Source organism: Penicillium pulvis, assembly GCF_028828015.1.
Source record: "Penicillium pulvis strain IBT 33274 chromosome Unknown contig_5_segment0_segment0, whole genome shotgun sequence".
Lineage (NCBI taxonomy): Eukaryota > Fungi > Ascomycota > Eurotiomycetes > Eurotiales > Aspergillaceae > Penicillium > Penicillium pulvis.
This window is the reverse complement of record NW_026643078.1, coordinates 2,490,067-2,507,519: the sequence shown is the minus strand read 5'-3', so window position 1 is coordinate 2,507,519 and position 17,453 is coordinate 2,490,067. Positions and strand designations below refer to the sequence as shown.

Sequence of the window (17,453 nt, the reverse complement as noted above, 5' to 3'; positions counted from 1 at the left end):
CTTTAATATAGATCTCTTAAAGAATTAAGGTTTTTAAATATAATACTATAAGATATATTTTAGAGGTATTTCTTTCTAGCGTATTAGAATACTAATATTTACTTATATACTATATACTAACTAAAAGCACTAAGAAAGTAGTCTTTATAGAAATTATTATATTATATTAATTACTTTATTTCTCTAGATTATATTATTTTATATACTTATATCTTATCTTTATTATATCTAATACTTAATTATTAACTTTGTATAATATTATTTTTATCTTCATAGTATACTACTCTAATAATAAGTTTATTATTATATATAATATATCCTATTTTATCTACTAATAAAATATTAATATTTCTTTAATTTTAGTTTTATAATCTTATAATCTCTATAGATAGATAGCGCCTTTTTATAAGAAATAAAAAGACTAGATAAGAAGATAATAAAAGGAATCTAAAAGGAATATAAAATAGTACTAATATAGATATAATAATTACTTTTTATTTAGTATAGATTTTATTTCTTAGTATTACTTAGATTTCTCTTACTTTTAGGGCTCTTTATTAAAGCTTTTAAGCTTTTTATAAGATAAGTCTAATTTAGAAGTAAAATAATATTATTTTAAAGCTAATTTTAAAGAAAGAAGATTCTAGTATAATATAATAGACAATACCATTTTTACTCTAGTTTCTAATAGAGGTCTTATATATTTTTATATCTTTAGTCTTAGTTCTAGTAATAATTTAGAGAAAAAAGTAAGTATTTAATTTCCTTTATTTTCTTATAGAAGATATTCTTTTAAAGAATATAAATATATCTTAAAATTAAATAGATACTAAATAAAAAAATTAATATATAGCTTCAATTTAGTTTTATATATCTATCTTAAAATTAGGGTCTATCTCTTAAGATACTCTTATAAATTAGTATTATTTTAATATTATTCTAGGGTTTTTTCTAAGATATATTCTATCTATTTTATTCTATCTATTTTATTCTATTAGTATTATTAATATATATTAGTTTACTAAGGATTTTTAATCTTTTAAAAGAATATTTAAATAGAGTAATTAGAAAATAAGATTAAGATTAATTAGCTATTCATATTATTTTTAAATAGAGAATTAATTATTAAAAGTTTTAATATCTTTAATCTTAATATCCCTATCTTTCTAAGATAATTTAATTTTCTCTTTTTATAATTTTTATAATTTTTATAATTTTTATAATTTTTATAATTTTTATAATTTTTATAATTTTTATAATTTTTATAATTTTTATAATTTTTATAATTTTTATAATTTTTATAATTTTTATAATTTTTATAATTTTTATAATTATTATAATTTCTATAATCTTAGTTATTTCTTATACTTCTTATAGCTATTCTTTAATAAAAAGAGATAGCTAATCTTCTATATCTAAAATAATACTAATTCTAGATATAAAAAAAGAAATAAGACATATAGATTCTATACTTTCTTTAAATATAGTTTAATATATATTTACTATCTTCTTAGATAGTCTAAGATAAAAGAATTAGAAATTATAAGAAGTAAAAGGACTAGGTAACAAGATAATAAAGAAAATCGAAAAGAAATATAAAATAGTACTAATATAGTATAAATTCAAAGTCTAAGATAATATAGATTATATTAGTTTTAATACTAATTCTTAAGAAAAGAACGAATTAAAAGAGAGAGATTCTTCTTCTTCCTTAATATAGAGGAAGTAAGAGCTAAGTGAATAATTTATAATATCTTACTTTAAATATCTCTCTATTATAGACTAGCTCTAGGTAAGTCTAGAGCTTACTCTTAATCTAGATACTAAATTAGAAGTGATTTAGTACTATTTTAGGATATCTAAGATATCCTATAATTTCTATCTTAGAAAATAGATAACTATCTTTTCTTTTATAACAGGATACTAAAATAGTAAGCTTAATCTATTTTTTATATTATTTTGAACTTAGTCTAAATTAACTTTAGATTTAATTATAGGATTAATTAAAGATATAATATTAGTAATTATATACTATTTTAATATAGGATAAATAGCTTTTCTTTATTATATCTATAATGATTATATATAATAAGCTTATAGAGCTAAAACCATAATACTTTAAATAGAATTATCTTTAATAATAGATTAGTTTCTATAAAATATATAATATTTGATTGAGCTTATGTTATTTCTTATATATTATATAATATCTTTCTATAATACCTTGAATTTGAACTATGAGTGATTAAGAGTATGAACTAAGTATTAGACTATCATTTTTATGGTTCTATTGATATGGAATTTATATATGGTAACGTTATTTTAAGATTATGAAGGAAAAGTCATTGGCCTCACACCTTTCCATTGCAATCATATATTATTAAGATAAGTCTCAGAAAGGTTAAGAAAAGCTAGAAGCAACGATAGTTGATGATTAACTAACGTAATTACTAACTCCCTAGCGAACTGGCCACCCAGCCAGCCCGGCCACTCCAAATTGCATAGTAAGTAAAGATTCATTGTTTATATCTTAGCAACAACACATGTAAAATGTTTCAATTTTTCGATACTATTTCACTAGCGTAGCCCTATGATTATGAAGTTTAGCGTAATTGACTATGTTTCTGGGTGGTACGCTAGGGACGTTTCTTGAGGTTAATCCTTAGTCATCAAAAGGGTACCAAAGAATCGAAACGCCTTCCTAGGCCTAATTAGGTGAAGTATACATCTTCCAACCCAAGCTAGGCCAAGTAATGTTTCAATTGAGAAAGTCTTCGGCTCTCAAAATACTAAGTACTATTTAATAAAGAACAAGCAAAGTACTTCAACTCTCAAATTCCAATCCATCTCACTATACAAGAATACTACCACCCTTTTCACCATGCGATCTTTTAGTCCCTCGTGGGGCCAGCCCTTTCACTACTTGCTACTTATTGCTATCACCATAGGTCTCCTTATCTTTTATACGATGTCTTCCATCCCATACACCCACGATGGATATGAAGTATCCAGACAGCTGCCAGCAGGCAATAGCAAGTCCACCAACCAGTACTATAATTCCTCCAGCATATTCAACAAGAGAGCGGACGAGGACTCGCAGAGGCTCTGTGATGCGGATCCCGACTGTCCTTGGAGCTTTATCTGCATTGACGGGGTATGTACCAAAGGTTGCGTAAACAACCGGGACTGCGTCAAACCCCAATACTGTGGAGAGAACGGAAATTGCATGGTACGTTACCCGCCATGGCATCCCGGCGGAGACCCAATGTGCTTAGACCGCTGGGAGAAGTGCTGGTTTACTGCTCAGTGCTGCTCAGGGTGGTGTCGGTTCCTATCACTTCGGCCATCTGCAGTTTGGCGATGCGACATATGGCCCTGAGATGATGGAAGAAGAAGAGTTGCTTCGTTTTGCTCTCGTGTCTTTCATGGTACTTTGTGTGATTCACGAGTTCTGACTACATGGGCTGTTTGACCGAACTAAATAATCGCAATATAATACCCTTGCTCGCTCAGTCGGTCATACTGGACATTTGCAACTAGTCTTGTAACCATTCTTGCAATGCTACCGGGTGGCAGCTAGTCATCTGGATACTCATCACGCACGTTACTAACGAATGACCGCGTAGTCTCATCCCATCGTTTGAAATGCTTGCCCGCGATGGTCGTCAGGCTTGGCGGTAGCTCTATCATTTGCGGCAGGATGAGCTCGATATTCTCCTCAGCAACGTATCGCACACTTCGATCCTCGACACTAACGAAGTCAGTGGCAAATTGGGAAATGAATTCTCGAGCAACAGTAAACTCACAGAACATGGTAGAAGCTTTGATGTCGGCCCGCTTGCAAACGATCAATTCCCATGCGTTGCATCCATTGCTCCCCCGCACCACACTCCGAGTCCCACCCAGTGATGATGGCCCGGTAATGGTAACGACGGTGTTGGAAAACCTGGCCTACTTTGTATCGTATATCTTTCTTCGCACTGGACCGTCGTCGAACCTGTTTGGGAATCTCATCCACCGCTCGCATGACATGAAGACTCTCTAAGATATGCTCGTGCTCGAACAGTCCACGAAAAAGTGGTACAATGTGCTGTTCTACCAAGAAGATATCAGATGGAAAGTCGGTAGCGAATAACTCCATTAACCAGGGTAACTGGTGCCTCAGGTCCATGGGCCTAGAGTCCCCGGAGAGAAGTATTGACGACCACAGGGCAGCGTACTTAGCACCTACCACATCCATCGAGGTGGCCGGAATGTTGGGACTATGAGATGTAGAGTGAATGGAATTCAGGATATTTTTGCTGCAGCGCAAGACGATTTGCGAGGGTAGCGATCCACCCAGGAATTCTGCTTGATCGGCATCCGTGGCACCAAGAAAGACCAACTGATCGCGTAAATCAGAAACCGGGGTCTCCCGTGCCCCTCGGAACGGATCAAGATACATGGGGGAACCTGGCTCTTCGCCAATCAGCGGGTTTCCATTCATATCAAGACCAGGCGGCGGAGAAATAATGACATGGACATGAAATGGAAATCCACAAGGACGGGCGTCCATTCCCAACTGTTGCGCCGCATAACAATAGATCACGGCGGAGATCAATGGCAGGGAATTGTGACCAGGGCTTGTCAGAGCTAGCCCTAGAAAATTATGCTCCAAAGAATGATATGGTCGCCCAGGCTCGATGCCGGTGAGACCCTTCTCCTGGAGCCAGGACGCAAGTAGTAGAGCCCTTTCCCGGGGCCGAAGGACAGTGATATCGGAATGAGAGATGGAAAACTGGGCGACAACCCCGTCCAATAGATCCCGAACCTGGAAATTATCAGCGCCAGTTAGGTGTAGGTGAGGGAGGAGTGCTACCTGATCTAAGTCTCCAAACCCACTCTCTGGAATAAAAAGATCAAAAGCAGCCAGAGCACGCTCGAGCGCAACGGGCTCACCACGCCTAAGCTTGGCCCATTCAGGTACTGCAATACTTCGATGAAGGCAGGTCAAAAGCGCTTGTGCGTAGTACCTTTTGTGTTGGAAACCCCAGTCAACCCTACCCGCTCACAAGAGAAGGAAAATAGAGGAGAATCTAGGTTCTCACCTTCTAGCCAAGTGATCTTCCCCCGATTCTACCCTGCTGTGATACACAAGAGTGTCCTGAGCATCGAACCCAAAATCAATAACCGCGCGGAATTTCTCGATACGCCCAGTCTGGCTCGCAAGAATACTATCCAGAAGTCGACAGACGGAACGGTCGATGTTGAATCTCAATACAAACAGTGCTTTCCAGTCGACCGACGATACCGGATCAGTGAGCTTCCGAGAGATTCCATGTCGTTTATCCCAGGAGCTGAAATGGGTCTCGCAGTAGTGACGCCATAACAAAGGCTCCCTGGTCACGTTCCCAAATCGGTGGCTAGTTTGCTGTAAGGCAGCGGCAGATCGGGGTGGAGATGCACATAGGATCGAGTGAAGGATTTCTTCTGGGAGGTGATTCAGAGACAGAACCATCCCTGTGGATGATCAAAGAAATTCCGAACTCGGTGAAGAAGAGAGTCTGTGGGCCTTCAATCGAACAGGAGAGATCAGATCAGATGATGTCACTATCAGTACACAGGGCGAAGTCAACGCCAGCGTTGAACCTTTGGTTCGCCTTAAGGATGGGCATGATCTGAGAAATGGAAATGCGGAGGAACGGTGCCAAGCCCGAGAACTTGATCTTTTGTTTCTCCCCCTCAACTGAACTTCACCCCCACCTTCCTCTTTGCAATTCTTTGAATGGGTCAATCTCAATCTACAGGCTCCAAGGCCTCTGAGCCACAGGGTCAACCGGGCCAAAAAACAGATTATTATGAACTGTTAGGAGTGACGCAAACGGCAACAGACGACGAGTGAGAAAGAGGAAATCCCCTACACACATCCACATCTCGACTAATGTGACTCTTTCCTCCCTCACAGAATCAAGAAAGCGTACCGTAGAAAGGCTCTTGAACTGCATCCCGATCGAAATTATGGAAATGTTGAGGAGGCCACCAGGCTGTTCGCCGAAATTCAATCCGCATATGAGGTCCTCGCCGATTCACAAGAGCGTGCTTGGTATGACTCTCACAGCGACGCATTCCTAGGGACTGAGGGAGGCTCTGATGGAGGTCCCCAGTCATATACGACAGCGGAGGAGGTCCTCAAGGTGTTTTCGAAATTCAGCCCGCGAATGGATTTTTCCGACTTACCAACCGGATTTTTTGGTGGCCTTCGAGAACAGTTCACCCAGCTGGCACTGGAGGAGCGACTGGCCTGCCAGTCGGATGGTCAAAATATGGTGGATTATCCGTCGTTTGGTGGCCGTGATGATAATTTTGAGACTGTCGTGCGTCCGTTCTATGCCGCCTGGACTGGATTCTCGACCCGTAAATCATTTGCTTGGAAAGATACATATCGTTACTCCGAGGCACCTGATCGTCGAGTGCGACGCTTAATGGAAAAAGAGAATCGACACCTTCGAGAGGAAGGCATACGCGAGTTCAATGATGCGGTTCGGTCCTTGGTGGCCTTTGTCAAGAAACGAGATCCGCGGTACAAGGCGAATGCCCAAAGTGAAGCTCAACGTCAAGAGACTCTTCGTCAGTCGGCAGCCGCCCAGGCCGCCCGATCTCGAGCAATAAATCAAGCTAAGATGCGCGATCATGTTGTTCCAGAGTGGGCTCGATCTGAGGAGCCCGGGGTGGAAGAAGAGGAGAGTTCCGAGAGCGAGATTGAGAACTTTGAATGCGTGGCATGCAGTAAGAACTTCAAAAGTCAGAAGCAATTCGAGGCTCATGAACGGAGTAAGAAACATGTGAAGGCTGTCAAGCAGCTGTGTCGTGAAATGCGAGCGCAGAATGAAGATCTGGATTTGGAACCCACCATTTACACCAACGCATCCCATTCTACATTACCAAGTGAAAGCGATGCTTTCGTTGCTACGCTCTCTCCTGATGAGCAGTTGGAAGGCTCTGTCATCCTTGAGACCGGAAGTGACCAGCATATGGAACCCTTGACGACGCTTCCATCTAATTCAGAGACTGACGATCATCACCCGTCATCCTCTCATCCAGACGCTGAGAAGGCTTCCTTAAACTCCATCGAGGATGAAGACTACGCCTCGAGAGAATCCATCCAAACTAGACTTCATTCGGACGTTGATTCGTTGCAAGATAGTTCCGTGACCCCATTGACTGAGCAGCTATCCTCTTCTGGGATCGATGACCGACCAGCTGATGCCCCCCGAATGGGCAAGGCCAAGCAAAAGCGGGCTAAAAAGGCTGCTCAGAATGAAGAACAGGGTACGGGGGTTCTATGCGCCAACTGCAGTACTACCTTTCCTTCGAGGACGAAGTTGTTCACTCATATCAAAGAAAATCCGAGCCATGCCCAGCCACTGAAAACCTCCAAAAATAAGAAACGATAAAGTGCGCCTTGGGCAAGTTTTTGAGTGGGGGCTTAGGGGAGGTCCAGCCAACCCTTCGCAGGAAAGACCAGTTTCTATTGATTGTATCTCTATTTACGTCTATGACCTGATCGCAGGGGGCGTCAAGAAAGAAACATCTAAACTCCCTAGCCTAAACCCGCCCTTGAGTTCTTGACTACTTGGGTAACAGGCTGCAGGATTCCCTTGTTATTGGAGGCTCCAAGAGCCGTGCCACTGCTCCATCCCATCTTCTCCAACATGGCCCGTCCTCGATTTCCTGCGCCAATCTCGGGCGCTGACGCTCCAACCACATCGCCATCCATATAAGACACAGCACCACTACCGCCACTCCGCTTGGCTTTAGATGGCCTGGACGCATCCGGGCCCCATGACTGGTAAAGCCGACGATTCAGCTTTCTTCCTGACAAAAGATTGTCAAACTGGGGGATCGTCTTGCGAGTGTACTTGGGGGTGTGGGATGTTTTCAGGATAATGGGAAAGCGAGTCAACCCATTACCCCGGGATTGCGATTTCAAATTCACTTTGTTTGCCAGCTCATGAATGGTTTTTCGACGGTGTTTGGTCATAGGTGGCAGTGCAAGGCTGTTTTATCGTGGTTAGAAAACTTGGACAGGCTGAGCGGATTTGGGAGACTGAGTCAGTCAGGAATGTGTACATACCTGCTCTTAGGGGACAGGAGAAATGTCCGAATCTCAGAGATCAGATCATCCAGGTTCATTCCCTTGGCATATTTGACCTTCAGATCCGGATCGCCGGACTTCCTGCCTAACAGGCCTTGTGAACGAAGCTCTTCTCGCTCCTGTTTCTTCGCCTTCTTTTTCTTGCGGTCCGTTTCCCAGACGTCTTGGAGAATCTCTAGGTCACTGTTGTCTAGATCACTGTCGGACAGTATAATACCCTCGAGTAGGTGTGATTTCTTGCCCTTTGGTCTTTTCTGTAGACTAGGCCGGTCGAAATCCATGATATCGAGACCATAGTATGGGTCTGCGTCGAGCGCGTCTGCGAATGCTGTCGCCGATAGAAAGGTATGTTTTCCACGGCTGCCTTTCTTCTCTGCAGAGAAATTGGCGGCCAATTCTTCGAGTAATCCCTCATCGTCCATATCATCCGAATCTTCGTCAAATTCGTCAGGTGAATCTAGATCGGCGTCGTCATCCTCCGAAGTGGTTGACGAGTCCGGTTCGGTGTCCAGGTACATTTTGGAAAGTTCTATAGTTTTTGCGTCAATATCGGCTATTTGGGGAGGGGCGGATAGTTCTGGATCACATCGATCCTAACAATGGGGAGGAGCCTACCATCGATCGACCCTATGACTTCGGCGTCTTCGGCGTCTTCAACTGGCCGACCATTGGAAATACGCTGCTCCAGTTGAATATTTGAAGTTTCAGTCTGGATGCTTTGAGATCCTTCGGTGTCCAGCTCTGATCCTGAAAGGGGTCTACCCACTCCGATACCACCTTCACCTTCGGTGGACATTTGAGCGTGTTCCTGGTCGTAGCCATGGTCTTTATCGGCCATACTATCTGCCGACTTGTTGGCTTCCCTATCTGATAGCGGGTGGTGTTCCTGTTGTGTCCGTGGCGCTGGTGATGTTTCAGCGACAATTACCTGGTGATTGGGCTGCAAGTCTTCTGAGCTGGCCGCTGCCTGGAGCAGCACATTCTGAGTCCTTTGCAAATACTCTTGAAGCTCTGCCTCGTCTGTTTCGATCGCTATGGGCTTCCGACGTCCCGTAAACACAACTTCATCTTCACTGCCTTCGGTGTCAGAGAGATCCGAGTGCAACGTTGGGTCTGGAAGACCCGTGTGCACAACCTCCTCCCCTATAGTATCAAGGAAGAAAAGATTGTCACTGGCATCGTCCTTTGCTTCTGACGTTCCTTGTATTTCCAGCTCTGTTACCTCCAACTGGATTTCCGTCTGACTGCCTCCTTCTTCCTCAACGTCCTGCTCGGTTCGCTGCAACTGTCCCGCGCTCACGAACTGAACTGCTTTGTGTCGAAGGTTGCTATGTGACCAGCTTCGGGTATGTGTCTCAGTATTGCGGGCCTCCTGCTGCATAGTGAACCGATGTGGCGATGATTCTTTCATATGGTAAGCCTCGATGATATCGTAAGGGGAGTAAATCTATACTGACTGGCCGTTGCAGGGGCCCGTTTCATACGAGCCTTTGACTTGCTATGGCGAGCCATACTGGGATATGGCTTGATGGATGGCAAATAGAGGAGAAGGGGTGGGAGGGGGAGAAATTTTCCGCTAGAAGATGAGAGTTGGAAAAGGGCGCGATCGGGTGGGGAGGGCGGTGGGGAGAGTTCTGGACCACTCATTGTATCAAGCAGCTATCAAGAGTACTATCATACCGCAGCTAATCGATTATTGACCTATGCTAGTTCAAGGCGAAGAAAACATGCTGATCATGTAATGCAAAACTTAACTCAGATGAGTTTCAAATGACAATTTATCCATGGATGCCTTTGTGCCCGATACAGTACAGTCACTACGGTGACGTCAGGCATGGCTGTCACGACCCCTAGTCTTATGAGGTATAAGAGGAATATGGGATAACCTTGGAAGGCTTTTCTAATCCATTTAATGAGTTTCTGTGGGTTTTGATTTTTGGTATCAGGTTTCGTTCCTTGATCTATGGAAGGTTATCACGGGTGATCGTCCAAGATATATATTCATGAGTGGAGCCTTTCTCTCCCCGCGACCATCTCTCCTCTGTTCTTCTTCTTTACACGACACCTGATAAACGCCTCGACAACACCGAAATGACAGGGGTGGATTTGGAAAAATGCAAGCGTATAGTACAATATTTCTGGGACCCTGAACCCAAGAATGACACCACGCCAGAGGCCTCGATCTGGTGTCTAGGTCAACAGTATAACCCACGCCCAGAGCAACTCGACGACGCCAGCACAGGTATGTCATGCTTTGATCCTGAAATGGTCCTTGCGAACAGCAAATTCCCTCCTATTGTGAAGACCTCTGCTGAAACTCGCATAGCCAAGAATTACAACACTGGCCAGTCAGCCGAAGTACCGCGCGATACGAACGGGAGCGCATGGCCTGAGGCCTTTTTGATAGACTTCGAATCACGAATATGGATGACATACCGCTCCAACTTTGCTCCCATCCCACGCAACCCCTCACCCGAGGCGACATCCTTGATGACGTTGGGTGTGCGCCTCAGGACCCAGCTTATGGACTCGCAAGGCTTCACCTCCGATACAGGGTGGGGCTGTATGATTCGATCTGGACAAAGCCTATTGGCAAATACACTCTGTATTCTGCTATTAGGAAGAGGTGGGATATAGACCCAGACTACTCACAGGCCGACCCAGCTAATACGTCTATATAGCTTGGCGAAAAGGTGATCTGCCGGATGAAGAATCGAAGCTATTAGCGCTATTTGCCGACCACCCCGAGGCTCCATTTTCAATACATCGATTCGTTCAGCGTGGCGCCGAGTCGTGTGGGAAATATCCCGGGGAATGGTTTGGACCGTCCGCAACTGCCCGGTGCATTCAGTATGTATCCAGCCTCAAGAACCACTAGCCCCCTCTGACCCCAGTCTGGCAGGGTCTTGTCGACCGAAAGCAACCACCCAAAGCTCGAGGTTTACGTGACAAATAATACCTCCGACGTCTACGAAGACCAGCTCATACAGCTCGCACGCAGTAAGAATGGGCAGTTTCAACCGACCCTTATTCTCCTCGGCCTCCGACTCGGAATTGAGCAAGTCACCTCGGTCTACTGGGATGGACTGCGAGAGGCTTTGAAATACCCCCAGTCCGTAGGGGTAGCTGGGTATGTTCCCAACCGCCTGACACCAGACTTCAGCTAACCATGACCGGTATTAGTGGACGGCCCTCCGCATCGCACTACTTCGTGGGGGTTCAAGATTCCCACCTGTTCTTCCTTGATCCCCACACCACGCGCCCCACGCTTCCACATCACCAGTTTGACGAGCCATACACCGCCGAGGAACGGGGAAGCTATCACACTCGCCGCTTGCGACGCATCCACCTCAAGGATATGGATCCAAGCATGCTGATTGGGTTTCTGATCAAAGATGAGGCTGACTGGATCGACTGGAAGCAACGGGTGCAATCTAGCCCCGGGAAGCCGATTATTCACATTTTGACGGGAGAGACGCAACTGGATAAGGGATATCAGGGACCCGGTCGGAAGGCAGCAGTCGATGAGGTGGAGGCCCTGGACGATTCGGATGAAATGGAGTGAACAAAGCTGTAAATTCAAGTAGCTAGAGCCGAAATGCAAGACCTGTGAAATCAAGTGAGTGGAGTGGTATAGAGGAAGTTCAGAAAAAAGATATTTGAATGCGATTAAGCATTTGGTATTTCGCGTTCTAGTAAGGGGGAGGTTAAACCGTGTAACCGGCCCCAGACCCGAGTTATGTTACACCGCGCGCATCGAGCAGTAACCATCAGAAAAAGTCGCCCATTGGGGAAAAGAAAATCGAGACCATCCCATGACACATTAGAAAACCCGCAAAACACCCATAACCGACCGCCTCAGAGCCCAAGAAGTATCAGGAGGCAGTAAAAACAAAAGCAATCCCGCAAGAAACGAAAAACCCAAAGCCTGCTTATTTGGCGGACGAAGAGTACTTGGTAACAGCCTTGGTACCCTCAGAGACGGCGTGCTTGGCCAGCTCACCGGGGAGGATGAGGCGAACGGAAGTCTGGATCTCTCGGGAGGAGATGGTGGACTTCTTGTTGTAAGCAGCCAGCTTGGAGGCCTCAGTAGCAACACGCTCGAAGATGTCTGGAAATGGCAAGTTAGAAAAATGGAACCCCCCCAAAATAAATAAAACAAATATGTGATTTGTTTTGAAGGAAAGATTGCATACCGTTGACGAAGGAGTTCAGGATCGACATAGCACGGGTGGAGATACCGGTGTCGGGGTGAACCTGCTTGAGGACTGGAAATAACAAAAAAAAAAACATCAGCATATGAACGCGTTTCAGCATCACAAATCAAAACGATCAACTCACCCTTGTAGATGTAGGAGGAGTAGGTCTCCTTGCGCGTCTTGCCGCGCTTCTTCTTCTCGCCAGTGCCAGCGGCAGTCTTCTTGCCAGCCTCCTTCTTCTCAGCGGGGGCCTTGCCACCAACGGGAGCCTTGCCGGCAGTGGAGGGCTTCTTCTCAGCAGCCTTGGGGGGAGCCATTTTTGATGATGGGTGAAAAGGTGGAAGTTGAAAGAGTTGAAAAGGTTGGAAAAAGTGGATGGAGTGATGGGGGAGAGAGCAGATATGGAATAAGGAAAAGTAAGAGGAACGCGGTGACGGAGGGGAACGCGGTCTTTATACTCGACCGCCAACGGGCAGTTGATCCTGGGAGTGCAGAAAAGGAGGCCGAATTTCAATACCGTATGGGGTTTGTATGATCTGTATGATTAAAATGGGACCAGACGCGTTTTTAGCAGGAAACGGGTGGGGATCCCGGCCTGCCGATCACGCGGGTCACGCGTATCACCCCGTATCACGGTTATATTACCACACTAATCCACATCTGGCATGCCCGCACGGCCGTGATCTTTATGCTGATTGGTCGATTCTTCTAAGCGAGTGCGTGATCTGGTGAGTCTCATTGATACAGTGCCAACGTCACCCTCACCGCGTCCTTATAAAGTCCCTCCGCTTCCTCCACGCCCCCTCTTCTTGGAAACCTTTACCATCTCACGCTTCATCAACCATTTTTCAACCACTTCTATACCTCACCCTTTTCAAACCCCAACCCTTTTAAATCTACATCAAAATGACTGGCGGAAAGTCTGGTGGCAAGGCTAGCGGCAGCAAGAACGCTCAGTCGTAAGTTCATACTTCGGGATTGTTTTGATTTCCCATTCATTCTAACGCGCCTGGACGCGCGAAATCCAAACAACCCCTCCCACTTCCAATGAAATGTGCGATCCAATCTAACATTCGATTACTTTGTAGCCGTTCTTCCAAGGCTGGTCTGGCCTTCCCCGTTGGTCGTGTCCACCGTCTGCTCCGCAAGGGCAACTACGCTCAGCGTGTCGGTGCCGGTGCCCCCGTCTACCTCGCTGCTGTTCTCGAGTACCTCGCCGCTGAGATTCTCGAGTTGGCTGGTAACGCCGCCCGTGACAACAAGAAGACCCGTATCATTCCCCGTCACTTGCAGCTTGCTATCCGCAACGATGAGGAGCTGAACAAGCTCCTGGGTCACGTCACCATCGCCCAGGGTGGTGTCCTCCCCAACATCCACCAGAGTAAGTCAAGCGCATCAGAGACCATGGCGGGACCCGTCATACAAGCATTCTTTGGAAGCTAACATCTTTTTCCAGACCTCCTCCCCAAGAAGACCCCCAAGGCCGCCAAGGGTAGCCAGGAGCTGTAGATGGTTCCTTTTATTTCGCGGGTTTGATTTGTTTGTTTTCCGGCGTGGGTTGGTTCATTCACGATAATGGGGTTATGGGACGGGCACGTTATGGCTCTGCGTTTTCTTTCTTCAGTTTCCTGGTTGTACATTATGCCTGCGGGCATGGAATGATACCGACGAACTCGAGCTAGTTCGAATGGGATTTTCAGCTTTTATCTCCGATAGCCCAAGGGCGGATGCCCGAATCAATGAAAAGATTCTAGGTCGATCAGATACCATTCAATTTGCATTGTTTTAATCTTCGTATTGATTCTCCAGCTTCATAGTCACTCAAATTTACTGAGACCTATGTATTGGTATTTATTTGCGTGGTGGCCGTTTAGTACAGCTATAATGCCGTGGGACTTTGATATAGAAAGGGGTTCATTGTGTTTTACAGATGCCCAGGATTCAATTAAACAACATGCTGTTCTTGCAAAGACAGAAAACAGTCAAAAAGTACCAGTCCAAGTTCTATCAGTGGGCGGCTGGAGGAGCCGCATCTGCGATAAATCAGTATGCCCAGTTCGGGACTTTCAAAGACAGAAGAGGATCAGATCCACATACAAGGTAGAATGCGGGCAGGCAGGTTTCGCTCCCATTTGTTTCCTGTGACCGGTGTTAGTACCGTGAGCCTCCAATAACCCAATCTATCTAGAGACATACCTCCAGGGGCGGTCGGTGGGCGATAAGGATCCGGGTGTTTCCATTCTTGCAGTAGCTTTTCTGTTTCGCGTAGCAGAACCTGAATCCATGTGAGCCGAGATCAAGTTGTGTTCCTGGGCTGATGAAGCGCGTACCTGTTGCTGGCGAGGGTCACGAACGTCCTTGTTGGCCTCGAACAACGAACGAATGTAGACAGCCTGTCCACGCCATACGCGACGGTCAACAGCCCAATCCAGGGACTGCTTCAAGGACCGCCGATAGAGGGACCTACAATTGTTTAGCAATGAAGGAAATGCAGGTCAATTGCGCCGGTCGCGGGAGACTCACAAAGCGGCAGAGGCGGACATTATGTTGATGATTCGTCTTCTCTGTAGAATGGTATGTAGAGATTGATAGCACAGCCAATCACCCGGACAAAAGCCGCGGGTCAAGAGAAATCGGAGGGATTTGATGATGCAGTGGGTTGACTATTCTGATGGAGCTCATTCGTTGCAAAAAGTGCACAGTAGGTCTCTACGCGGGGCTGGATAGCGTAAGAACATTACTCCGCTGCCATCTTCCGCATCTCGGCATTCGGGAGTCTTTGGCTTCGGCTACGTAACAGCATCAGGGCGTGCGCTTTTTTTTCTCCCTCTCCCTTTCCCTTCCTTACCTTTTCCTCTTAAGGTTCTTGTTCCTTTATCTTGTTGTCATTGATTAACGATCCTTATACACAATGGCTGCTCGACTTCCTCTTGCGCGCCTTTCGGCTCAGCGCTTAACAACTTTGACCCGGGTCACTCGCGGTCCCAGCCGGCTTAGCGGTGCTCAGAGCTTGTCCACTCTGACCCGATCCAATGCTACCCCTAGAGCTGCTGGTCTGCTGCAGGCTTCCTCAGGGTAAAAGGAACCCTTCTTTCCCTTAAGAGGTGGGCGCAATTGGCTGATGTAAAACAACCAACAGGATCATTGTCTCGCGCAACCTTGCTCCCTTCGTGGGCTCCCAGATCCGCACCTATGGTGAGTTCTCAAAGTCCTGACACTTCTCTCCGCTGGCTTATACACCATGCTAATTTTACTCGCTACTAGCCGACAAGATCGTCCAGGTTCCCCAGATGGCCGAATCTATCACAGAGGGTACACTGAAGCAATTTTCGAAACGTACGAAACTCGTTCCCTAGTCGAAATCTTTATCGCATAGACATTGACTTGGATTTTCTAGAGATTGGCGACTTCGTGGAACGTGATGAGGAGATTGCCACTATTGAGACCGACAAGGTAATAAAGTCCTCGACGCGTTGGTCGCTCATTTGCAACATTCTAACGTCACGTCTCGCGCAATAGATCGATGTCTCGGTGAATGCTCCGGAATCCGGTACTATCAAGGAGTTCCTTGTGAGCGAAGAGGATACCGTCACCGTTGGACAGGACTTGATCAAGCTGGAGCTGGGCGACGCCCCTGCCGGTGGCAAGAAGGAGGCCGCTCCCGAAAAGGCCTCGGAGCCCGCTGCCGAGAAGCCCAAGGAATCTGCCCCGGAGCCTGCGCAGCCCAAGGAGAAGGAGACCCAGACTCAGGCCTCCAAGCCTGCTGCCCCAGAGAAGCCTAAGGAGACCCCCAAGGCTGAGACTTCCAAACCTGCTCTGGGCAACCGTGAGGAGCGTCGGGTACGTTTTTTTTTTTTTTTTTTTTTTAAGGCATTGGGCGGGTGTGACAAGCTCAAGACTAACCATTTTTCGTATTACTACAGGTCAAGATGAACCGTATGCGTCTCCGTATCGCTGAGCGCCTGAAGCAGTCTCAGAACACTGCCGCTTCTCTCACCACCTTCAACGAGGTTGATATGTCCTCGCTGATGGAGCTCCGCAAGCTCTACAAGGACGACGTTCTCAAGAAGACCGGTGTGAAGCTGGGTTTCATGAGCGCTTTCTCCCGCGCCTGTGTCCTAGCCATGAAGGATATTCCTGCCGTCAATGCCTCCATTGAGGGCCCTAATGGCGGTGACACCATTGTCTACCGTGATTACGTCGACATCAGTGTGGCTGTTGCTACCGAGAAGGGTCTGGTTACCCCCGTTGTCCGCAACACTGAGACCATGGATCTTGTTGGCATTGAGCAGTCTATCGCCGATCTGGGCAAGAAGGTAGGCATTCTTTGAGAGTTTGATCATACTGTGCACAACACTGACGACGGCTATCTAGGCTCGTGACAACAAGCTGACCATTGAGGATATGGCCGGCGGTACCTTCACCATCAGCAATGTAGGTTTATTATCCCCATCTTCTGAAGAGTTGAAAGAACAAGTACTAATTTGGTCTAGGGTGGTGTCTTCGGTTCCCTAATGGGTACCCCCATCATCAACTTGCCTCAGACTGGTGAGTCTTTCTCTGCATTCTTCCCCCTAGGCCATGATCTAACATATCTTCCTAGCCGTGCTGGGTCTCCATGCCATCAAGGACAAGCCCGTCGTCGTGAACGGCAAGATCGAAATCCGCCCGGTAAAAGCCCTCCCTTGTGCTCTGCATCTGGGAAGCAAGCTAACATTAATTGTTGATAGATGATGTACCTGGCTCTCACCTACGACCACCGTCTTTTGGATGGTCGCGAGGCCGTCACCTTCCTCGTCAAGGTATGTCATTTGGCCCCTCCTCTGTTTGAAACGCCCACTAATTCCATTCCAGGTCAAGGAGTACATCGAGGACCCGCGGCGCATGCTGCTCGGGTAAATGACGCCGTCGTTACCCTGCTGGCTGTCTTTTGTTTGTTGTGCTTAGAGCAGCCATTTGGCACCCTGTGTAGATTATCCGTTTCAAATATAACTGCCATTTCATTACAGGCGGTCTAGCATTTGAGGGACCCGTAGATATCTCCGTTTTTCTTGTCGCTTGGTGAACCAGCAATTTGATTGGCCATTGGTCATGGTGACTTGGCACTCTTGCATAGACCT

General features: G+C 45.8%; 9 protein-coding genes across 9 annotated transcripts; 5 read left to right on the top strand and 4 right to left on the bottom strand.

The window, feature by feature from the left end:
• Positions 1-2,968: 2,968 nt before the first annotated feature.
• N7503_007522 (uncharacterized protein) lies at positions 2,969-3,455 on the top strand (the record flags this gene model as incomplete). Its single annotated transcript, XM_057067069.1, has 2 exons — positions 2,969-3,154; positions 3,276-3,455. The coding sequence occupies 2 exons, from the start codon at positions 2,969-2,971 to the stop codon at positions 3,453-3,455; spliced, it is 366 nt and encodes a 121-aa protein (XP_056920750.1).
• Positions 3,456-3,576: 121 nt separating this feature from the next.
• N7503_007521 (uncharacterized protein) lies at positions 3,577-5,497 on the bottom strand (the record flags this gene model as incomplete). The annotated part of the gene is made up of 4 exons (XM_057067068.1): positions 3,577-3,751; positions 3,807-4,810; positions 4,859-5,012; positions 5,088-5,497. 4 exons carry the CDS (start codon positions 5,495-5,497, stop codon positions 3,577-3,579), a joined length of 1,743 nt encoding a protein of 580 aa, XP_056920749.1.
• A 222-nt stretch (positions 5,498-5,719) lies between these two features.
• N7503_007520 (putative C2H2 finger domain protein) lies at positions 5,720-7,433 on the top strand (the record flags this gene model as incomplete). The annotated part of the gene is made up of 2 exons (XM_057067067.1): positions 5,720-5,877; positions 5,945-7,433. The coding sequence occupies exons 1-2, from the start codon at positions 5,765-5,767 to the stop codon at positions 7,431-7,433; spliced, it is 1,602 nt and encodes a 533-aa protein (XP_056920748.1). The 5' UTR covers positions 5,720-5,764.
• A 103-nt stretch (positions 7,434-7,536) lies between these two features.
• Positions 7,537-9,680, bottom strand: N7503_007519 (uncharacterized protein). Its single transcript, XM_057067066.1, has 4 exons — positions 9,592-9,680; positions 8,750-9,538; positions 8,114-8,663; positions 7,537-8,036 (listed from the first exon to the last, which is right to left on the bottom strand). The coding sequence occupies exons 1-4, from the start codon at positions 9,644-9,646 to the stop codon at positions 7,580-7,582; spliced, it is 1,851 nt and encodes a 616-aa protein (XP_056920747.1). The 5' UTR covers positions 9,647-9,680; the 3' UTR covers positions 7,537-7,579.
• A 545-nt stretch (positions 9,681-10,225) lies between these two features.
• N7503_007518 (cysteine protease ATG4) lies at positions 10,226-11,699 on the top strand (the record flags this gene model as incomplete). Its single annotated transcript, XM_057067065.1, has 4 exons — positions 10,226-10,760; positions 10,816-10,984; positions 11,037-11,264; positions 11,318-11,699. 4 exons carry the CDS (start codon positions 10,226-10,228, stop codon positions 11,697-11,699), a joined length of 1,314 nt encoding a protein of 437 aa, XP_056920746.1.
• A 367-nt stretch (positions 11,700-12,066) lies between these two features.
• N7503_007517 (histone H2B family protein) lies at positions 12,067-12,650 on the bottom strand (the record flags this gene model as incomplete). The annotated part of the gene is made up of 3 exons (XM_057067064.1): positions 12,067-12,245; positions 12,331-12,402; positions 12,476-12,650. 3 exons carry the CDS (start codon positions 12,648-12,650, stop codon positions 12,067-12,069), a joined length of 426 nt encoding a protein of 141 aa, XP_056920745.1.
• A 462-nt stretch (positions 12,651-13,112) lies between these two features.
• N7503_007516 (histone H2A) lies at positions 13,113-14,099 on the top strand. Its single transcript, XM_057067063.1, has 3 exons — positions 13,113-13,292; positions 13,422-13,714; positions 13,790-14,099. Exons 1-3 carry the CDS (start codon positions 13,240-13,242, stop codon positions 13,840-13,842), a joined length of 399 nt encoding a protein of 132 aa, XP_056920744.1. The 5' UTR covers positions 13,113-13,239; the 3' UTR covers positions 13,843-14,099.
• A 241-nt stretch (positions 14,100-14,340) lies between these two features.
• On the bottom strand, positions 14,341-14,876 carry N7503_007515 (NADH dehydrogenase [ubiquinone] 1 beta subcomplex subunit 9; the record flags this gene model as incomplete). The annotated part of the gene is made up of 5 exons (XM_057067062.1): positions 14,341-14,366; positions 14,431-14,472; positions 14,530-14,608; positions 14,664-14,796; positions 14,857-14,876. 5 exons carry the CDS (start codon positions 14,874-14,876, stop codon positions 14,341-14,343), a joined length of 300 nt encoding a protein of 99 aa, XP_056920743.1.
• A 368-nt stretch (positions 14,877-15,244) lies between these two features.
• N7503_007514 (uncharacterized protein) lies at positions 15,245-17,232 on the top strand (the record flags this gene model as incomplete). The annotated part of the gene is made up of 11 exons (XM_057067061.1): positions 15,245-15,408; positions 15,473-15,528; positions 15,598-15,669; positions 15,731-15,786; positions 15,853-16,173; positions 16,257-16,649; positions 16,708-16,767; positions 16,827-16,881; positions 16,937-17,004; positions 17,064-17,135; positions 17,188-17,232. The coding sequence occupies 11 exons, from the start codon at positions 15,245-15,247 to the stop codon at positions 17,230-17,232; spliced, it is 1,362 nt and encodes a 453-aa protein (XP_056920742.1).
• Between the last annotated feature and the right edge of the window lie 221 nt (positions 17,233-17,453).